The 20,544-nt window shown below is 31.5% G+C and overlaps 1 protein-coding gene and 1 pseudogene across 2 annotated transcripts in view; both read right to left on the bottom strand.

Moving 5' to 3' along the window:
* Nucleotides 1-20,544, bottom strand: part of CNTN1 (contactin 1) — a 272,015-nt gene that overhangs the window by 29,830 nt on the left and 221,641 nt on the right. For both annotated transcript variants that reach the window (XM_016151683.2, XM_016151684.2), the window contains 6 exons: nt 16,594-16,664; nt 13,395-13,629; nt 10,867-10,970; nt 2,872-3,058; nt 2,597-2,709; nt 1,673-1,829 (listed from right to left, as the gene is read on the bottom strand). In XM_016151683.2, the coding sequence (XP_016007169.1) occupies nt 1,673-1,829; nt 2,597-2,709; nt 2,872-3,058; nt 10,867-10,970; nt 13,395-13,629; nt 16,594-16,664 (867 nt within the window). The remainder of the gene's footprint in view (nt 1-1,672; nt 1,830-2,596; nt 2,710-2,871; nt 3,059-10,866; nt 10,971-13,394; nt 13,630-16,593; nt 16,665-20,544) is intronic.
* Nucleotides 14,627-14,745, bottom strand: LOC118613974 (annotated as a pseudogene).

The raw sequence follows: 20,544 nt of genomic DNA on the forward strand, positions 1-20,544 counted from the left end.
CATGGCTTCTAGACAGGGAAGGTCAGTCAGTGTTCCAAAGTAATATACCTAATTCTTTTGCACTTTACCACCCTCCAAATAATATCTACATTTCCTTCTGATTTCCTTTTGCAAAACAGCTCTGCTAAGTGTAAAACTATTAGTGTATCAAAGTTCAGAACTTAGAAAATGATTAGAAAATATAAAGATGCTATTTTTCCTATCAAATTAGTAATGACTAAGAAGAGAAAATAATATTACAGCGGTGCCATGAGAAATGCACTCATATACAATGATAACAGGAACATAAATTACTATTTTAAAAGACATTTGGCAATATAAACAAAAAACACTTTATTTCATTATTTAAATTTAACTTGCAGAAAGATTAATTCATAAAAATGTATTCAAATAGTATTATGATAGAAAAAATTGGAATGGGTAGATAAATTCTGTACATTTATTTGAGAGAATATTATGCATAATTTTAAATAAAGTTTATAAACTTTTAATGACAAGGACTATTCATGTAACATAATTGCTAAAAGCAGATATAACATGATATATTTAATAGAAACTAAAACGTTAAATGATGTATGCATATAGAGTAACTAGAAGTAAATTCTACTGAAGTAGTTAATTTAGGATATTTGAAATATGATTTTTTTCTTTCACATTTTGTAATTTCAAACTTTTCTAAAAGACAAAATAATATCTAAACTAAAAATGTTTCAATGTAAGTAATTTAAATTTATGAGAAAGCCTAAAATTTTAATTTGTATTTATATGCTTTTCTCATTATAATAATGCATAGTTGGCAAATAAATCAAAATTTTAATTAAAAAATTATAAAATGGTGCTATTCACCAAATATCTAATATTTCCTAATGTTTCTTTATGCAGTTATGGCTAGACTAAAAACTATGGCATTACTTTAAAGGATATTTTATTAATTTAATACACAAATATTCATTATTTAGCTATAAAACACCAATTTCTTTTTCCAAAATCAATTATTCCCATCTTTGTTTTAGCATCTTCTAGTATTTGGGAGTCTCATAAAATTTTCAAAATAACATAAAATTTAATTCTTTATAATTAAACTATTTCATAGATACCGGGTGAGAAAAAACATCAAAATTTAAACAAATAATATAGTTCTACAAATCCAAAAAAGGAAAGAAATCACTGACTTAAATGTTTACTTTGAATTAACTAATGCTTTGAGAAATGATTAGAGTTTGCAGAGAAAGAATAGATATGCCAAGGTAAAGAAGGAAGATGGTAAAGGAGCTGTCATTTACTTTCTTTCTATTTTTTCACTATATTCATATATGTAGAACAACAAAAAGGAGGCTAGAAGAATGTTAATTTAATTTATTTTTGATATAAGAGAAATTTGGATATTATTATCTAATCGTCTAGTATTATATGCCATTTCAATTCATTATGGTATTTTAATTATGCTTCGATGTGCAGATAATGATCAACAAGTATGTGGTTTGCTGCAAACTTACTTTTGTGACTCATAAGGGAAAAAACATCAAGTTTCAGGTCATCCTTGACATTTCAAATCTATATAGCAAAACGCCAATATTGGTGTGAACGTCAGTCCTACCTTTACTTTTGGAAATCCGTGTGGCCTAGAACTTGCAAGTGCTTAATTGAAATGTGTTTTAAATCACTGGCTTACCTGAAATTTTGACTTGAGACACTACTCCATCTCCTCCATCACTGTGTGCACGAACTTCTACAACATACTCTCCATCCCTGGGAATTGGAACTTCTATGGAGTGTTTATGAGTTGAATACAGTTTGCCATCATGCTGGCCATCAGGTCTATAGAGTATCTTAAAAAGTCCCAAAATATGTATACTTAATAAAGTGGTAATAATAAGCCAATACTCTAACACTAAAACCAGAATATATTCTTACATTTTAGAAAATTAATGTTATTTTTAATTCACAGAAATTAATTTCATCTATTTTTTGAGGTGATCCAAGAGAAAGTGCCATAAGCATCTGAATTTTATTTTTTTGAGATGATCTAAAATAAAGAGAGGGAAAATGTGTTTTTTAAAAATAATATAATAATAAGTAGTATAAAATGAGGGTTTTTCAATATGTTGAAGTCTAAAAACTTTCTTCATAATTAAAATTTTTTCACATTATTCCTAAACTTTGGTATACAATGAAAAATGTGATAGGGTGTGATATAGAGAATACACAGAAATCATATATGTTCCTTTTTTATTCATTTATAGAAGACAACTCAATACAACAGAGTTCATCATGTATGGGTGACACTATCTTAATCATTGTCAAACAAAAATGGCTTCTTTCTGTTTCTGTTCTTTAGGCACTGATTCTTCTTCTAACAACTCTGTATTTTAAAGCAGTTATTCAACCTATCCTGCTCACTTGCTATAACATTTCCTAGACTTCACTGAATATCTTTTCTCATTTCGAAATTATGGCATCACATCATCTGAGTCTGCTATACAGCTAGAATAAGAAAGCTGAATGGGTTTTGTTGAAACAGCAAAAATCCCAACATCAATTACTATTTTTAAGAGTGAGGCTTATGTGGGGAATAATCTAGTAATCTTTTATCTACCTTATATCCTGTCACCGTAGATTCATTTGATAGTGCGACCACATGATCCCAGGTAATTATGTAACGTGAACCAGACCTTACGGAACTGGTGATCTTTGGCGGCTGGCTTGGAGCTGTAAAAAGTAATAATATGTGAGTGACTATCACTATATCCAAGTTGAGTTCTGCAAGCTGCATCACATTAGTAATTGTAATGCTGATAATAATGTACCTTCGTCATGATAGAATCAACAGGTAGTTTTTGACAAGTCTAAAATGCAAATGTTGAGACTCACGTGCTTTCTTGGTGAAGGTCTCAATCATCTCACTGGGAGGTCCACACCCTGCACTATTGCAGGCCCTGACTTCCACAGAGTACTGGGTGTCAGGCAGAAGATTCTCCAGCCTGGCTGAGTACTCTTGGCTGTTGACTTGAACTCTGTGTGCAGCTGCTTCTTTGTCATGGACAGACCAGTAGCGAATCTGCAAACATTCAAGTTGAGTAATATTTTGTCATGATTCAGACACTTTGGTTGTGAAAAGTTCTTTTCACCTGACTGTCATCCTTGATGTTGACTGAACATTATATTCTTACATATTTCTTAATGCTACTTACACTTCTATCAGTCTTGGACTATACAAGAAGTATAATGCAGATGTGATTAAAGCTGTTGAAGGCAAATCAAAGTCTCACATTTGCCTGAAATAGTCTTACTGACAAAAAGGAGAAATAAAACTCAAAAATCTCTGTATAAGGTTTACCTTCAAAATATGTAACTGTTGTCTTGAAAAATTTTCCACAATCATTTTTATCATCTATCTCCTAATTTCCTGATTTATTTCTGTTTACATAATTTCAAATTAGTTATGAGCCACTGATAAAGCAGTCTAACAGAAATACAATCTTGCTTGACAAAAATGCCATCATATGGCCTAGAATACACTAGTGTAATAACTTTCTGTTATCTCGTTTCAGGAGCATATATATATTATTTACTTTGAACCTATATAGAGGCCAGATATTTAAAATATTGTACTCAATAACTTGATGAGTTCTAGAAATTCTTTACCTTTAAAATATTTTTTAAAAATTTGATCCATGTTATGATTAGAAATAATTGCTTTTATCCACCAAAGTGTCAATGATAGCCTTCCTTATCTCTTAAAGTTTAAGTAAATGCTATAAATTATAATTTTTATTCTTCAAATAATGCTATTTCTTTGGTCAGAATTCTGTAATTATATCTAAGCCATATGTAAAAGAAAAAAATTGTTTCTAAGTATACTAGTATTTTACATATTTTAAATGTCTTGTCTATAAAATATTAGAATTTTAATTTTACAATTAACCAAAGTGTCTCACAAATAATATTTAACATTTATATAATCCTGAACTTTTTGTTTACATAAAATACGTTTGAAATCATTATGAAACTGGATGGCTCAAACTCACATGGTTACAAATTAAGGTTATACATAGAATGAGCGCATTTCAGAACAAAGACTAGTTACAAATTGTTCATTAGTTTCCTTTGCAATATTAGCGGAGGAAGTAGAAGCAACTCCAAAGGCAGAACTCAGGTGGCCAAGAAAAGACTTTCTAAGAATGGGGCCCTCCTAGAGAAGTCATGAGTTTCCAGGTGTTGGATGTGTTTAGGAAGTGACTACATTCATTTGAGGAGAATTTTAGTGGGCATTTGAACTAGGTGACATGTAAGGCCTCTTCCACTGCTTGACTAAAGGAAAATAAAATGAACATTTGAATTCTAATAAAATGTCAGTCACTGCATTAAGATCATCAACACACTATCTTCTCAACAAACCTAGAATGGTAGTATTTACTGTGTTTTATAGCAATCAAAACTGAAATCCATGAGGTTTATGCATTTTCATATCTGCATTTATTGACTGAAAGTATATATCACATTTGAAATTTTTCATTCCACTATAACAACTTTTGCTCCAGTTTGAGATGCTTTTAAGCTAGATTAATATAATAAAAGCCATTTCTAAAAAAACAAAACAAAACAAAACAAAAATAACACCTATCTACTAAAATGAGGAATTACAGTGATAAAGTTTTCCTGCCATCTCACTCAAAATTCCGCTAGGCATTTTGACAATATGAAAAGAAAGAACACTTTCATTTAATTTAATCTCTGCACTTATATTCGAAATGATAAATTTCATCTGACTTTGTCACACCATCTCCATTAAAACTCACAATAAATTAAAGTGATGACTTAGCTCTTCTTAGCTAAGTAACAAGAGAGTAGAAAGAATTTACCGAGTTTGCCAAACAGTCCCTGATTTCCTTATTTTAGAATATGAGAGCCATATGACATTTTCATAGTATACTTAACCTTTATAAATGAAAAGCCTTATGCAAAACAATTTGATTGAATAATCAGTCTCTTTAACTTAAAACATATGCTTACATATGACTTACAACATTTTCAAAGAATTCTAACATAAGTAGTAGATGGATATATGTAAAACATAGCATCATCCTTTTTATCTGAACTAGTCACTGGCCACACACTTGGAGTTCATTTTCAAATAGATGATAAATTGGGGCTATTGCATCTCGATCCTCTCTTTCAGTTCCCACTGTGGTGAAGCACTGACATTAATTTGTGAGAAAATTGCTTGGAGTGAAGGATGCAGTCTGTAGCTATGGAGCAGAACAAATGCATTGCTTTTGATTAATCACTAGAGAGACCAAAAGAGAACCTGGATGAATTAGTGAAAATGGATTATTGCTACTAGAAAAGAAAAATAAAAAAGAAAGTCCTACTTTATGAAGAGTAGACCATCAATTCATTTTTATATGCTAGAACAACATATAATGTATTTATTTCTATTTACTGTTGTGGCATTTTACAACTTTAACTCTTTCCTTACATGTTCTAAAATCTCCACAGTATCCTCTGTCTAGTGTTAATTTATTGTAGTGCTTATTAAACAACTATGGAATTGCTACTTTACTTCTCCTTCCTACTACTAGATTATTAACCCCTTGAGGACAGGTACTCATTTTTTTAACACTATGCACATAGGACTGCATTTGGTGTATGGTACTCATTCATTCATTCCTTAAACAAATATTTACCAGGTACCACTTTGTACAGTTACTGTGCCAGATGCTGAGAATGCAGTGGAGAATCAAGCAAACATGTTTTTTTTTTTTTCTTCATAGATCTTATTTAAAAAATAAAGAAAAGTAGAAAATCAAAATGTTTAAGTTTACATAAAATTGATAATATCTTTGGTAGATCAAAATGTATAATTTTGTTTCAAGAAAATTTGTTTCTTATAAAATTATTTAGAAGTCAAAAAGAAAAAGCTCAGAAAAAAAGGCTAACCTGTATTTTTAATAAAGAATAACTATACTTTCCATAAACCTATGGGCTACAATAATGCCATTTTTGTGCAAACATACTAGTTATATCCCTTCTCAGGAAAATTTAAGAACTTTGTAAGAAAAACACTTTAAGCTCATTTTTCCAAAGAAGCTTAGAATAAAAAAAATGGATGTTACAACTATGGAAATGTTAAAGATGTTTAGCATTTTTGAAAATTAGGCTTGTTCTATTTTATTAATTTTACTTGGATAAAATTTTGTATTAGATTTCAAAGTTCTCAAATTTCACTTCTGAATTTTCTGAAAAAAAAATCTAGTGACAGTGAATACTTTTTCGTTAGGATTTAATATAGTCTTTAGGAAAAAATGTAAACATTATTATTCAACTAAAAAAACAAGATTGACACAAAAAAAGCTCAATCTCTAAAAAGATACTATGAAATAATTTTATATTATCCAGATTCCAGACTAATTTTAGTATTAGTATATTCTATGGACTAGGAATAACAATATGTAATATAAGTCATTCAAAATCTGCATTCTTACACCTCTTGAGAGCTTTTCGAAGTTCTCTTTTATTCTAGCCACTAGTGAAGAAGACAAACAATTCTATGCAGTCTTCTATCAGCTTCCCATACATACTCCTCAGTAGCATTTCACTTCTGCTATTGCTGCTGACATCTTACTCCCTGTCCTGAGTTCTATTTGATGTTGCAGTGTGAAACTTGCTGAATAATCCGTGGAAGGAGAGGAGAGGTGATGTCCATAGGGCTCTCCTTAACCAACTGGGGAACAGGAGGAAATGAAACTTCCCCTTTCATCCCGTGAAAGGCAATTCTGAACCACATTTTTAAAGCTCCTCAGATATCCCAATGGATTGAGTACAAGTTGCCCAAAGTGGCTGCCAACAAGCTAAAGTACCTTTTTATCAGGAACTTTTCCCTTTCCTGTACACTTTGCTTTCTCCTTATATCTGCTCCCTGGGGTCATATTTAAGAAAACAAACAAACAAACAACAGCAGCAACAAAAATAACGACTACCTTTCCCCACTCCTGTGTATTTTTGGGAGATCCAGGAAAAGATAGATGCCTTTTCCAAAATAAGAAAATAAATCATTTCCTAAACATTTGTTTATGCTCACCAAAATAATTTACCTCGAAGAATATTTGAGTAGACTACTCAGGATTGGTAATTTTTAAAGGTAATTGTGAAATCAATCATCTGCATTGATCTTTGATTTAGCTGCTAAGAGTTTGTATTTATTTTTCCTAACAGCATATTTTGCTGGTTTTCATTAAATAAATGAATGTTATACTTGCTGGGTGAGCAAACTAAGTCTTTTGTGGATTCCTGGGCAGAAGCCCATAGTTCTAACATGCCAATGATAGAAAGGACTTCATGCTTTGTTCTAGTTCAGCTACACTGCAGAGAAACTAATGAGTACTAAGATTAGGTAGGGGGAGTTCTTTAGGCAAAAGGGAAACAGTGAGTAAAATTTAAAAATTCTTCTGAGATACACTTTAAAACTACAAGGGAAAAGAAAATTATTTTAAAACCCCAATTTTCTATAGTTCTTACTTGAAATGTCAGGAAATTAACCTTGAGGTGGGGTCAATCATGAAGAAATTAGGACTTCTCCAGCTTTTTATTTTATTTTTTTATGTGCCGCTTTTTTTCTTTCTTTCTTTATAATGTAAAACTATAGTAAATTTTTCATAGGAAGTGCAGTAGGGTATTAGTTTTCTCAGTCATCTATCTTGTTAAACCACTGGCTTCTTTCTCTGTCTGAGTTACTTCACTCAGCATAATAGCTTCTAGGTCCATCCACATCATTGCAAATGGCAGGTTTTCATTTTTTATGGCTGAATAATATCCCATTGTATATATGAACCATAACTTTTTCATCCAATTGTCTGTTGATGGGCATTTAGTTGGCTTCCATATTTTGCCTATTGAGAATAGTACTGCCATGAACATAGGGGTGCATAAATCTTTATGAATCAGTATTTTGGTTTTCTTTAGATAAATACCCAGAAGTGCGGGTGCTAGGTCAAAAGGTAGATCCATTTTTAATTTTTTGAGGAAACTCCAGACTGTTTTCCATAGTGGCTGTACCTATGATTTCACTTATATGTGTAATCTAAGGAACAAAAAGAACAAACTAAATGAAAACAGGCTCATTGATACAGAGGACATTCTGGTGACGGCCAGAGGGGGAAGAGGGTTGGGAGCTGGGAGAAAGGAGTGAAGGGTTAAAGAGGAACATATTACTAGTTGAAAGATAGTCATGGGGATGGGGAGTATAGATAGCATAGGGAGTATAGTCAACAGTAATGTAATGGTTGCATGTCGAACCAGATGGATGATAAACAGGAGATTATTTCATAAACTATATAAATGTCTAAGCGATGTACTGCATACCTAAACTAGTTAAAAACACCACTGGCTTCTCCCATCACATTTTAAAATAGAAACAACCACCACATTAAAGTCAGTCAAGCTTTTCCCCCCATAAAGGAGCATTTTCTTATAGGAGAATAAATATTACAAAATTTCTCTTTTAAGCTTTCACACTTGTCTCTTTGGTAGTCCAGGTTCTATTGAAAAACTAAAAGTTTTTTTAAGAAAGAATAAATGAAAACAATAATTCAGTGATTTACCTTGAGGATTTTACTCTGAAGAGGCAAGACCTAAGTTCAAATCTGGTTATGACAATTATTACTCAAACGGTTTTAAAGCTCAAGTTCTTCATATTTAAAACAAGGATACCCTAGAACTGTGTGGATTCAATACAATGAGCTTAATTAAGTGTTTAGCACAGTAAGGGCTTAACAAATGTTATCAGTCTCATCATCATTAATATCATCATCTTCTTCATCATTATCATTGTTATCATCATCTTCAAATGTCCAATGACACAGAACAGTGAAAAGCATTAAACATTTTTATTTCATTTCTTTCACAGAACAGTCCTCTGAGTTTATGATTACTCTATCATCTTCACAGGTAAGGAAACTAAGGTTCAGAAAGCTTAAATAATTTTCTCAGTAACAGAGCTAAAATAGCAACCTATGCCTTCTCAGCAACTTTCTGCGAAGTTGCAAAAAGTCAGAAACCTGTGAAATTCAACTTTTCAATGGCATATACTTTTCCCTTGAAATTATCACTTAAGTGCTAAAGATTATTTTGTGCTAACAATTTCATTGAGAATCCTAATTAATGTTTTCTTCACAAACAAAAAAAGCTTATATTCATATTATTGTCTGAATTCACCGATGCTGATGCATTACTTCCCACCTCATATTTCTTTTGTATTCAGCCCATTGAAGGTTGTAAAATAGTTTCTATATACTTCTTAGGCAAAGACAATACATAATTATCAGTCATGTTTTTAACAAAGCAAAATATACATTTAGCACTTTGACTCAATGACTGAGTTATATAGTAAATAATATTTCTTCTCTTTTTTATTAATTAGGAATGAATAGTAATATAAAAGAAGAAAAAATCCTATGGTCCAAATTATGGCTTTCAAACTCCAACTACTGACATCTTCTCCCAAGATACTTTGGACTTATTTATTATTACAGAGGTTTTTAACATCCAATGAGTTTCTCACTTCCATTTCTTTTCTAATGGTTGTAAATATAATTTTTAGGTTAATAGATTATGAATGTCAAATCTTCTCAGACCACTCCTATCATTCCACTCTCTAAACTTCAGCTGAACCCTTGCAAGATTACCTAAAGATACTTGGAGATCTACCCAGACCATAACCTATAGCACAAAAAAAAAAAAAAAAAAAAAAAAAAAAATCCTGTTAGTTTTCATATTTAAAATTTAAAAACTTGGCTTGGTTTTGTGATTACATTTCAGAAACATAGTTTTGAGAAAGTCAGATAATAACACTTTATTTGTATCAGCATTCAGGGAATATCTATTTAGTGCTTACCATGGGTCCAGCACTGTTTTGGCACTGACAAAATCCCACTTTCATAAAGCAAATATTTAATGGATAGATAAAGAAGGGGAGCACAAGCGTGGAGAGAGCAAGCTGTCTGGGTGGGCAGCTCACTGCCACAGTTCTAGAAGGGCGCACACTGAGTAAAATGGAAAAAGTCTGTGGTTTAGCATAAAGCCTTGAACTGAGAATCAGAAAATCTGAGTTTGACACTATTGTGACACTTTTCATCAGTGCTGAGGCAAGTCATTGAATCTCTCTGGCATCCATTTGCTCATCTGCAAAGTGGGACGACGTCAATTTCTTTTCATTTTCACTCTTTGTGCTTAAAAATATGAGATGGCTTTACTTTTCCTACACAATCAAGTCTACATTTTGTTAGAATTATATTATAGACCCCAACTCTTATTCTAGCTTGAATTTTCCAGGTCTTACTCTTTTGAACTAAGATAAGTCTATCTGGCTAATTTCTATTGGTCTTTTAAGACATTTTGAGTGTCACCAATTTTATGGCTTCATAGATAACATTATGAGAAATATATTTGTTATATTTCTAATTGCTCCCTTTGGAAGGACTTTTGGAAGTGGAACTACTGAGCCAAATAGGATGGACACTTGAAGGATGCTTTTATACATTACCAAAATGTTTTCCAAAACTCTTAAAATTTATCTTTATGAGGATTTGCAAAAGATCTTGCTTAACCACGGGTGCTATTACCTTCGTTTTTATTTTGGCCAATTATTTGTCAACACAGGGGACTCTACATCTTTCCTAGATAAGCCAGTTAGGAACTTCTGCTTTACCCTTAACAACTAGCTTATAAATGCCCAACATATTAAACATTGAGAATATAGAGTTAGTTGCTACATAAATCAATGGGACAGAGAACACTGAAAGATGTAATATATTGAAAACTTATACTGACATGTGTATTAAAATGTAGTTTGATAAAAATTGAACTCACCTGATAGCTTTCCACTACTTTTTCTACCACATGCTCCCAATGAACCGATATCTCAGAAGATGATAACACTTTTACACCTACTCCTGTTGGGACTTCACTGGGAGCTGAAATTTGATGAAAACATTATATTTATATATAAGATGCCTATAATACAAAATTTAAAGAGCACCGTTTGCTGCATGAATGAATTAAAACTATGTTTAATATTTTCAAATAGTTATATTTCCAGAATAAAATAAGTCTAATAATTTTATGATCTCTTCCTCTATGTCTATAATGTCACTTTGTTTTATGGTCATTGGTAATACATGCACACATATATTCTATGCCTGAATACAGACATAGATACATATACACCCACATGTACACACATTTTTATAAAATACAAAAAGCTTCATGAATTTCTCTGATATCTGTAAGCAAAAACACTATTTCTTTTATTTCTCCCAAATAATCTGCTTAAGAAGCCTGTGGATGCAAATTAAAATTCATTCTATTTAGCTTACCAAATCTAATTACCAAAAGTAGAAATTTGGTGTTTATAATAGAAAATTATTCATTAAAATTTCTATTTATATGAGCTACAGATACATAGCAATAGAGCACTTTTTCTCTTTTATAACTCAGTCAAGATTATTTTTTAAGATCCCTTGAAACGAGTCATGACATACACTGTTTCTTGGGCTCAAGAAAGCTTTTATAGTCTAATCTTCTAACTGGGCATTAAGTCAAATATGTATCAAAATGGACTCTGTTCAGTGAAAAAAAACACAAGTAATTTACATCCCTTATGAAAATTACACAAAGAAACTTGGGAAATATTTAAGCAGGAGCGATCGATTTTTATTGTCTTTTATTAACAGGCCATAATTCTCTTTTCATTAAAAACGCCCAGTGCATTACCACTGTTGCTTTCCAAATCAAGGTAAACATGTAGCGCAATGAAAGATTTCTTAGCATTAGAGAAAATATGAACATTTATACAAGTTTTGGCACATTCTGGTTTTATGAAAGTCATGAAACATTTGGGAAAGAAATATAATTTAATACAGAAAGCCATGACTAAAGAGAAGACAAGCATGGCTTCTTGCCTGATTACTTTAGCATCAAAAAAGCCAGTAAAAAATTGATATTGGGTGACATGATAACTTGTAAAATACTTTGTATTTTCCCTAGGAGATGTATTCATATGTTGTTTAAACTATTAACTTTAAGTCATTATATTTCTGTTGAATCAGAGCAAGCAAAGAGAATGTAACACTTATTACTCAGGACTAAAAAATACTGAATTAATTATAAACTTAAATAATTTTGGCTTTTTACCTATGTATTAAGTTTGGCTTTTTTCCTCTGTATTAAAGTATTTTACTTAAAAAAGTATGTATGTGTGCATACACACACATACACATGCACATATAGGACTGCTTTTCCTCTTTGTATGGGAAGTAAAGATTGTGAGATGATTTGATTGTTTATTAAATTTTTAACAAATATGAAAGCTGAAAACTCTATGATGGAAAAGAATATGTGAATTTTAAGAAAAAGCTAAATGTTTATTTTGGGGCACACTAATAGAGTAATTTTCCTCTAAGAGATAAGAATAATACCTCACATAGTTTTAAGTTTTCGAACTCTTCCAGTTGTGCTTCTCACACATGTGCAAGAGAGACTTGGCTAAGGACACATGTGTTAGGTCAGAAGACAATAAAATCTCCACTTGCTTTTCTAGCCACTAATGATATACATAGTGCACTTTATAAGTACAGATATAATGAGGCGGTCTTATCATTTTTAATAGGAAAATAAATAATAAAAAGCAAAGCAGCTTAAGTAGGAAATCATAGAAGTCAATGTAATTATGTTTAATCTAAAACTGGATATTAGTATAGATGTATAAAGTCCCTCAGGGACATGCTCAGTTTGGTTAAAGTTCCTAGAAAAATGATCAGAGCCAGAATCTGTATTTTTTCCCCTAAATAGCCTTCCAGACTATTTTTTTCTCTCCAAGAAAAAAAAAATTCAACTGCCTTTCCGATCATTTTTCTAGATTACCTTTAATAAAATTCTAGCACTCTATTGTAATGACAAAAATAGTTACATAAATATTACAATTATACAAATTGGGTTCAAAATAAGAAATTTTACAAAAAAATATGTTAAGGAATTTGTAAGTAGTAAATTTTATGAATGCACAGACCTACTGAAGTTCCAATCAAATATAGAGAATTCCTGACTGCAAAATTATAATCAAGGAGCCAGGAACGAGAGTCCAAAACAAAGATTTTATTGGGGATAGCTCAACTACCATGGACATGATCTAAAGGATGAAAAAGTTTTTGGCAACATATTTGTCATTTAGAAAGAGAGACTGACATTTTAATTAGGCTCAAAATAACACTCACTTACTAAACGAATAGTATTATAAAAAGATCTTAAGAAGTAAGTTCTGAAAGAAAGCAAATGAAATGCCTATCAGAGAACTAGTTTTTCTCTCCATTATCATGTTAGCAAAGGCTTTCTTTACCTACCATCTTGTGCTGAATTAATGACTGCTGTGAGGCTGTAAGGTCCATCTCCTTTGTTGTTGAAGGCCTTAACTTTGACTTGAAATGCAGTGAAAGGGCGCATGGTCTCATCTTTATGGACATATCGACCAATATCTGGATTAGTTACTGTAACTTTTTTCCATTCTTCACCATCAAATGGCTTAAATGCCACTATGTAACCAAAATTGTTGCCGTAGTGGTATTCTCTTGATAAAGGCTACATAAAAAAAATTGAAATATTAACAGATTTAAGCAATGTATTTACTGAGGGGGGAATCCTATGCAAATAATAATAATAATAATAATAATAATAATAATAATAATAAAAACAACATAGGAGCATGTTCTTTGTAAAAACATAACTTAATTCATAAGTTAGTGCTGCCTGAAAATTCGAGGGCAAAAGGTGCTCAAACATGTGATAACTTCACTTACCAAGTTTGCTATTCTTGGAACATCCCTGGGTGCCTCTCGCTCTGTGCCTTGGTACTTTCAGTTCCTTCTACCTTCTACCTTGGACACTCTCTCATACATCATAATGCCCCCTCCATCATTTTCTTGAGGTAAAAATTACCTATTATGTTTTCCCTAACCACAGGATCGCCATGTCTTAACTGTTTCCATAATACTCCGTATTTTACCTCCCTACTTTATTTTTTTCTCTTTAACACTATCATAATATACACTACATATTTTACTTTATCTACTTTATCATTTCTCTCAATTATTAGAATTTAAATATCATGAGGGCAAAGTTTGTCAGTTTTGGTTACTTCTTTATCCCTTGTACTAGAACAAGGCCTCAAGTAGTATTTATTCAATAAATGAATAAATGAATTTTGGAGTTAATAAGCAATAATAAAAGTTATAAGGAAAACTCTAGAATATTTATATTGTAATCAAACAATAGAAATGGTCAAAGAAAAAAAAGAGAGAAGGTAAAGGTCTGACTCCAAGATTGAAACAAGTATTCTGTTTTTCATTATTTTCTCAGAATTTCTTATTATTATGTTAATTTCCCAATAAAGAAGTCTGCATTAGCCCTAACAATCATACTTTAAATACTGACTTAAAGCTTTTTCTTTTATTTTATTATCTTTTATTTTATTTTATTTTATTTTTTTATTTTTTTTAGGCAAGGCAACCCTTGCCTGACCTCACAGATTGCAAGGACCTTGTCAGCTTACGATCTTTATTATTGTTATTTTTTTTTATGCCTACAGCACCTAGTCTTCCTAAGTGGTCTCCCATCCAAGTACTAATGAGGCCCGACCCTGCTTAGCTTCTGTGATCAGACGGGATAGGGCTTGTTCAGGGTAGCATGGCTGTAGACTAAGCTCTTTCTAATAAATATTAATCATTTAGTTATTTTTAGCTAATAAGGTAAATGCAAATTGCATATTTATCTTTTCACTAGGAAACCCAAGTTAAAGTGTCTTGAGGAAAACATCTTGAACTAAAAATAACACTGTGGTTTGAATATACTTATATTAAATAGGAATACATAAAAATGTATAAAGTGTAAAAGGTAGAAGACACTGTACTTGGCTGTACAGTATACAGTTGATTCTTGAATAATGTGAGGGGAAGAGGTGTTGACCTTTCTTGTGTAGTTAAAAATCTGTGTATAACTTTTGACTTCCCAAAACTTAACTACTTATAACTTAACTACTAATAGCCTAGTATTGACTGAAGCCTTACAGATAATATAAACTGTCAATTAATGCATATGGTGTGTGTTATATTATATACTGCACTTTAGAATAAAGCTAAAGAAAAGAAAATGTTATTATGAAAATCATAAGGAAGAAAAAATACATTTACTGTATTTATTGAAAATATGTTCATGTAAGTGGGCAGTTCAAACCCATGCTATTCACAAATTAAGTATAGACACCCTGAAGCATGCTCGAAGGATATAGAAAATTTGATTTTAGATTACTAGAAGGTATAGTCCAACATTTCCACAATAGTTTAAACATTCTTTTCTTATTTTTAGTTCTCTATTTAGTATTTTTAATTAAAAGTACAGCAGAATAGACTATGGAACTTTCAAAAATTAATGATACTCAGGCCCTATTCTCAGAGACTTTATTGCAAGTTTTAAGAATGGATTTCCAATTCTGAATTTTTTGACAAGCTCACCATCTTATCCTGAAGCCAATATCTACAGAGTTTGAGAAAATCAAGCCTTATAAAAAACAGTTAAATGTTCTAATTTTCCTATTATCTTCATTTTTGTATGTTCCATTGACACTAAAACTTACATATAATTTTAGATTTACACATAGAAAAACATTTTTAAAATCTTACTTAAATATGTGATTTAAATGCCAAGTGTAAAATATGACTACGCAGCAAACAGTGAAGTCAATTTTTGTTAAATATCTGTTATACAAATCAATTTGATTTATGTAAAGAATAAAATCTGGCATTTTCCCTGCAGTGCTCAAAATGCTTTAGAGCTTAAGTTGTATTCTTTGACTATCTGCAGTTATTAAATATGGAAAACAGTAAATGACTACATGGAGTTATATAAAACATGTTACCTAGATAAACGTTAGATGTCTAATTCAGACAAGTTTGTGCTATCATAGCCATCCCACCCCCCAATATCTCTCTCACTTCAAAAATCCAGCTAAGATGCATTATTTTTCAGACATTATAGTCTCTGATGTGGAACTCCTCTTTGGGTCATAAAAGTTTAATAAAATATTTTGGAAACCTCAATAACAACTCACTTGGGTGACTTCTGAGACTGGCCTATCACGATTGATTATACTTAGGGATCAAAGTAAATCTCAAGTGAGAAACAAGCTCCAATTGAAGAATAGGTGCAGATATAAAAGCTTTTAATGGAATCTTTGGAGTTTTGAATGTCCATAAAAAATGTTAGAAATTACAGTTGGGTTACCAGGCCACACTGAGTTCTAAATATCCCTAGAATCAGACAGTTCAATGTTTGCTTAATCGTTTAGGCCATCAAGGATCTATTTTGCACACTAAGCCATAGTAAGCCAGATAAAATCTTACAGGCATTTAAGAAAAAAATTATCTTAGTAATTTATTCTAGCTTGTGCTTTGGGTATTGCCTTTTATTTTAATTTAGTTCAGGAAACAAAATAGGTTTGAGATTAAATATAGGTAAAGCAGCCTATAATATATGCAACTTAAGACTCACCGCCCATGTTATGGTCAGTTCTCTGTTGCTTCCTCCCCCGCCTCCCACATCTGAAGGAGCCACATTAGGTGCTGAAACAAACAAACAAACAAACATACAAAACAACAAAATATAGAGGCTATGTAATTTTTTCTGATGTTAGAGTTCTTATTCACTACAAAAAAACATAATTTTCTTCTTTAGGAAAAACAAACTGACTATGAGATCCACTCTGTTATAATAATGCCTCACAGTGGCTGCAATAATGCCATAAAAATTGATTCAGCGCCATAAGAAATGTACCAGTTTTCTTCAGCAAAGAATAGCAAAGCAAATTTTCTTCCCTCATCTTTCTTCTTTTTCTGTGTTCTTTTATTTAATATGATTTTGAAGATTAGATGTACTTTGCTGGGAAATATTTCACAGGTTTACTTTTGAACCCATGACCTTCCAACAACTAACTGTTGTGTTAGTTTTATGCTGCAATCTACAAATGACTGTTATAAAATGGTGCACGTGCATTAACTCAGGATAATATTTCCTCCAACTATCTGGAAACATTAGAAATCTATTATTTTTCCTTATGCTCCCACTTCCAATTCCTAAATCTTTTCTGGAACCTTGCCCTGTCAGTGACTCCATCTCTAACCTAATCCATCCTCTTATATCAATCCTTCAGTTTTCAGCCAGTCTACTATAGAGGCCCTAACTCTTATTAGTCTCTCTATCCTTAAAAGTTATCTTGTAATACTGTTTTCCTCTTAATCTCCAAGCCATCACACCCTTTCCTGTTACTGCACTGCAAAAAACTGACATTGACTTTTTAATAGTTAACTCTATAACTACTTTTTAACAACCTATAATCTATTTTCACTTCTTTGTATTGCTGAAATCATTCTCAAAAATCACAAAATTGTTTCTAACTGCCAAGTCTAATGACCTCTTCTTTGTTTTTCCTCCAAGTTACTCTTTCTCTTTGAAAGTTCTTCAGGATAGGTACTGTTCCCTATTGGATTTTGGATACTGTATCTTATTATGCACTGTATTTTATTGGATTTGCACCTAACTGGAGTTGTATATATAATCAGTAGTTTGTCCCTGCACTTGAGGTACTTGGGGACCAGTTACCCAAATACATGGATGAAGTCTGTGTTTTTATAGAGGACCTCTGTTTTCTCACACAAATGCTGTGGCTGCAATCTGAGATATCATTCCCAGATTTGCAAACATTTTAAAAAAGAGATGAAATGTCAGTTCACTCTTGAGTCTGCAAATTCCTTCCAAATTGAAAATAGTCACATCTTCCTCAGAGTACTCAAAGCAAGATGTTCATTTACTAATGAATCCTTACAAATAATTGTAATTCAAAGATAGATATTTCAAAACTTCTGCTACGGTTAGCCATGCAAATTCTTTGGTGAAGTATATACATTAATTTCATAGAAATAAAGTTCATGCTTTCCTTTATATCTACAATACTATATTTTGATTTCTTTTACTAATGAAGAAATCAATTTGAAAGTTGAGAGATTTTATTTTACTATTCATTTCTAATGTAAGTATTAGAAATGAAATTAAGTTCATAGAGATCGTAAAAGATAATTTACTTATAGTACTCTAGACAAACACATATTGAAGGCTGGGATATTAAAATAACTTCTGGAAACTCTTTGAACTCCATAACTCATATTCTGAAGTTAAAACTCACTAGGCTATAGAGGAACAAAGAGTATGCTGTCTTACAATCAATGAATAAATCAAATTTTGTGTTTAACTTTACATATAAGCACAGTAGCCGCAGGCAAAAAAATTTCAAAACTAACTCTAAAATAATTTATTATACTGCAATTTGTTGAATCAAGCAGTGTGTTCACCAGAACAGGTATTATTTTCTAAATCATTTCATTGTGATCCTTTTTCTTATAACTATTACTAACATTTTTTTATTTAGAATAATGGAGCATATTTATATTAAATTCAATATTTTTTCCATTTTATAATGTTTATTGAGTTCTTTTAATACACTTCAAACTACTAATTCAAGATTTATTTTCTCTTCAAAAATGACCCACTGAGCTCATGATGATTAAAACGAGACAAGCAAAAGCACAGAAATAAAGGTAAATGGATCTCTTAATAGTGTTTTTATATCTTTCTTGGATTAATTATTGATTTAATTTCCTCCATTTAGCTTTGAATGTTCAGTTGTAGTCTTAGCAGCTAAGGGACATTTTTTTCACAGGTGGAATTGACACATAACCTACCTATCTGACTTGAATCTAAGAAGAGAGCAGCAAGGCACTCTATTTGCTTTTAGCCCTGCAGGAAAGGGGGTCCTGGCCAAATAGTGATTCCTTTCAGGGAAGTAAATCATTCTAAGCACAAAGAAACTTATTTAACTTTAGGCTCCAGGAAATTTAACAGTGAACAAACTAGACTTTCTTTTAACAATAAATCATTTAAAAGAATTTGAACCAATATTTAGGAAAAATACAGAATTATTGAATTAATCGTGAATAAACAATATTTACGATCTTACTGTGAAAGATTAAAAATAGTAAGGTTCTTTAACCTGTCCTTCGGCCATGATTTTTAGTCTAATAGTGATTCCCTAACTGCTGTTTATGAGAGTGCTTCTGTATTTCAGTCATAGATCTAAAAAATATTTTAAAACAAAAATTAAGCCAATGCCATGGCTGTTTTTTTTTCCAGTAAAATAATCTAATGCTGCCAATTTTACTTTTAGATTTGAAAGCTTAAATAATTTACATATAAGTCTCCCATTATTAATTCATTTTCTGTAGTTTCAGTTACCCACAGTCAACAGGGTGTGAAAACATTACATGGAAAATTCCAGAAATAAACAATTTATAAGTTTTAAATTACACTCTGTTCTGAGTAGTGCGATAAAATCTCATGCTGTCCTGCTTGAGTGTGAATCATCCTTTTATCCTATGTATCCATGCAGTATACATTTATCCACTTGTTAGTCATTTAGTAGCCTCCTCAGTTATCAGACTGACTCCAGTGGCATGGCGGTGTTTGTGTTTAAGTAACCCTTATTTTTTTAAATAAGGGCCCCGAAGTACAAGAGCAGTAATGCTGGCAATTCAGATATGCCTGAGAGAAGCCCTAGTGCTTGTTAGTATCCTCAGAAGGTCAATAGTAGCCTGTAGCTATCTCACAGTGACTATGCCATTCACCTCACTTCATCTCATTATGTAGGCATTGTATCATCTTACATCATCACAAGCAGAAGGGTGAGTACAGTACAATAACATAACTTTTATTATAGGATATTGTTATAATTGTTCTATTTTATTATTTGCTATTGTTCTTCATATCTTACTGTGTCTTATTTATAAGTTAAACTTTGTCATACGTCTGTATGGGAAAAAACAGTCTAAATACGGTTTAGTATTTTCTGCAATTTCAGGCATCCACTCAGGGGGTCTTGGAACTTATCCACCACAAGGAAGGGGGCTCCTTGCCTCTTTGGGATTTGATGTTTATTTAGCAATGTATAAATTGGCTTGTGACAAATCTTAAATTATGAAAATTACAGAGTATATGGAGATAGGTCCTTCATTCAAAATATGTTAACTACTTAGTTCTTGTTCATTATTGCTTTAACTTGTATAGTCTTTTGTAAATAAATAAAGTTACCATGAATGCAATTTTTCACGTTCATTTACATCAAAATTTCATTGTGACTTAAAAAAAATTTAGCAAGAGATTCAAAATTTTTATATAAATAATGTTCTAGAGTCTAGAAAACGAAAGGGATTGAAGTCTTACATCTGCTTTTTTAAAAATCTCTTTAAATATACGTTTTTTTGAAGAGCTGCTAATAAAATCGGATTAAATACATAACCTTTTTATACTCAAATAAGAGTACTTATTTTTAGACCTTATGGCTCGATGGTGCCACAGACTGCTAACACTCCAATATATCCACCAGGTAAAAAAGAT

The sequence above is a fragment of the Rousettus aegyptiacus genome, unplaced genomic scaffold (genome assembly GCF_014176215.1).
Source record: "Rousettus aegyptiacus isolate mRouAeg1 unplaced genomic scaffold, mRouAeg1.p scaffold_m13_p_2, whole genome shotgun sequence".
Taxonomy (NCBI): domain Eukaryota; kingdom Metazoa; phylum Chordata; class Mammalia; order Chiroptera; family Pteropodidae; genus Rousettus; species Rousettus aegyptiacus.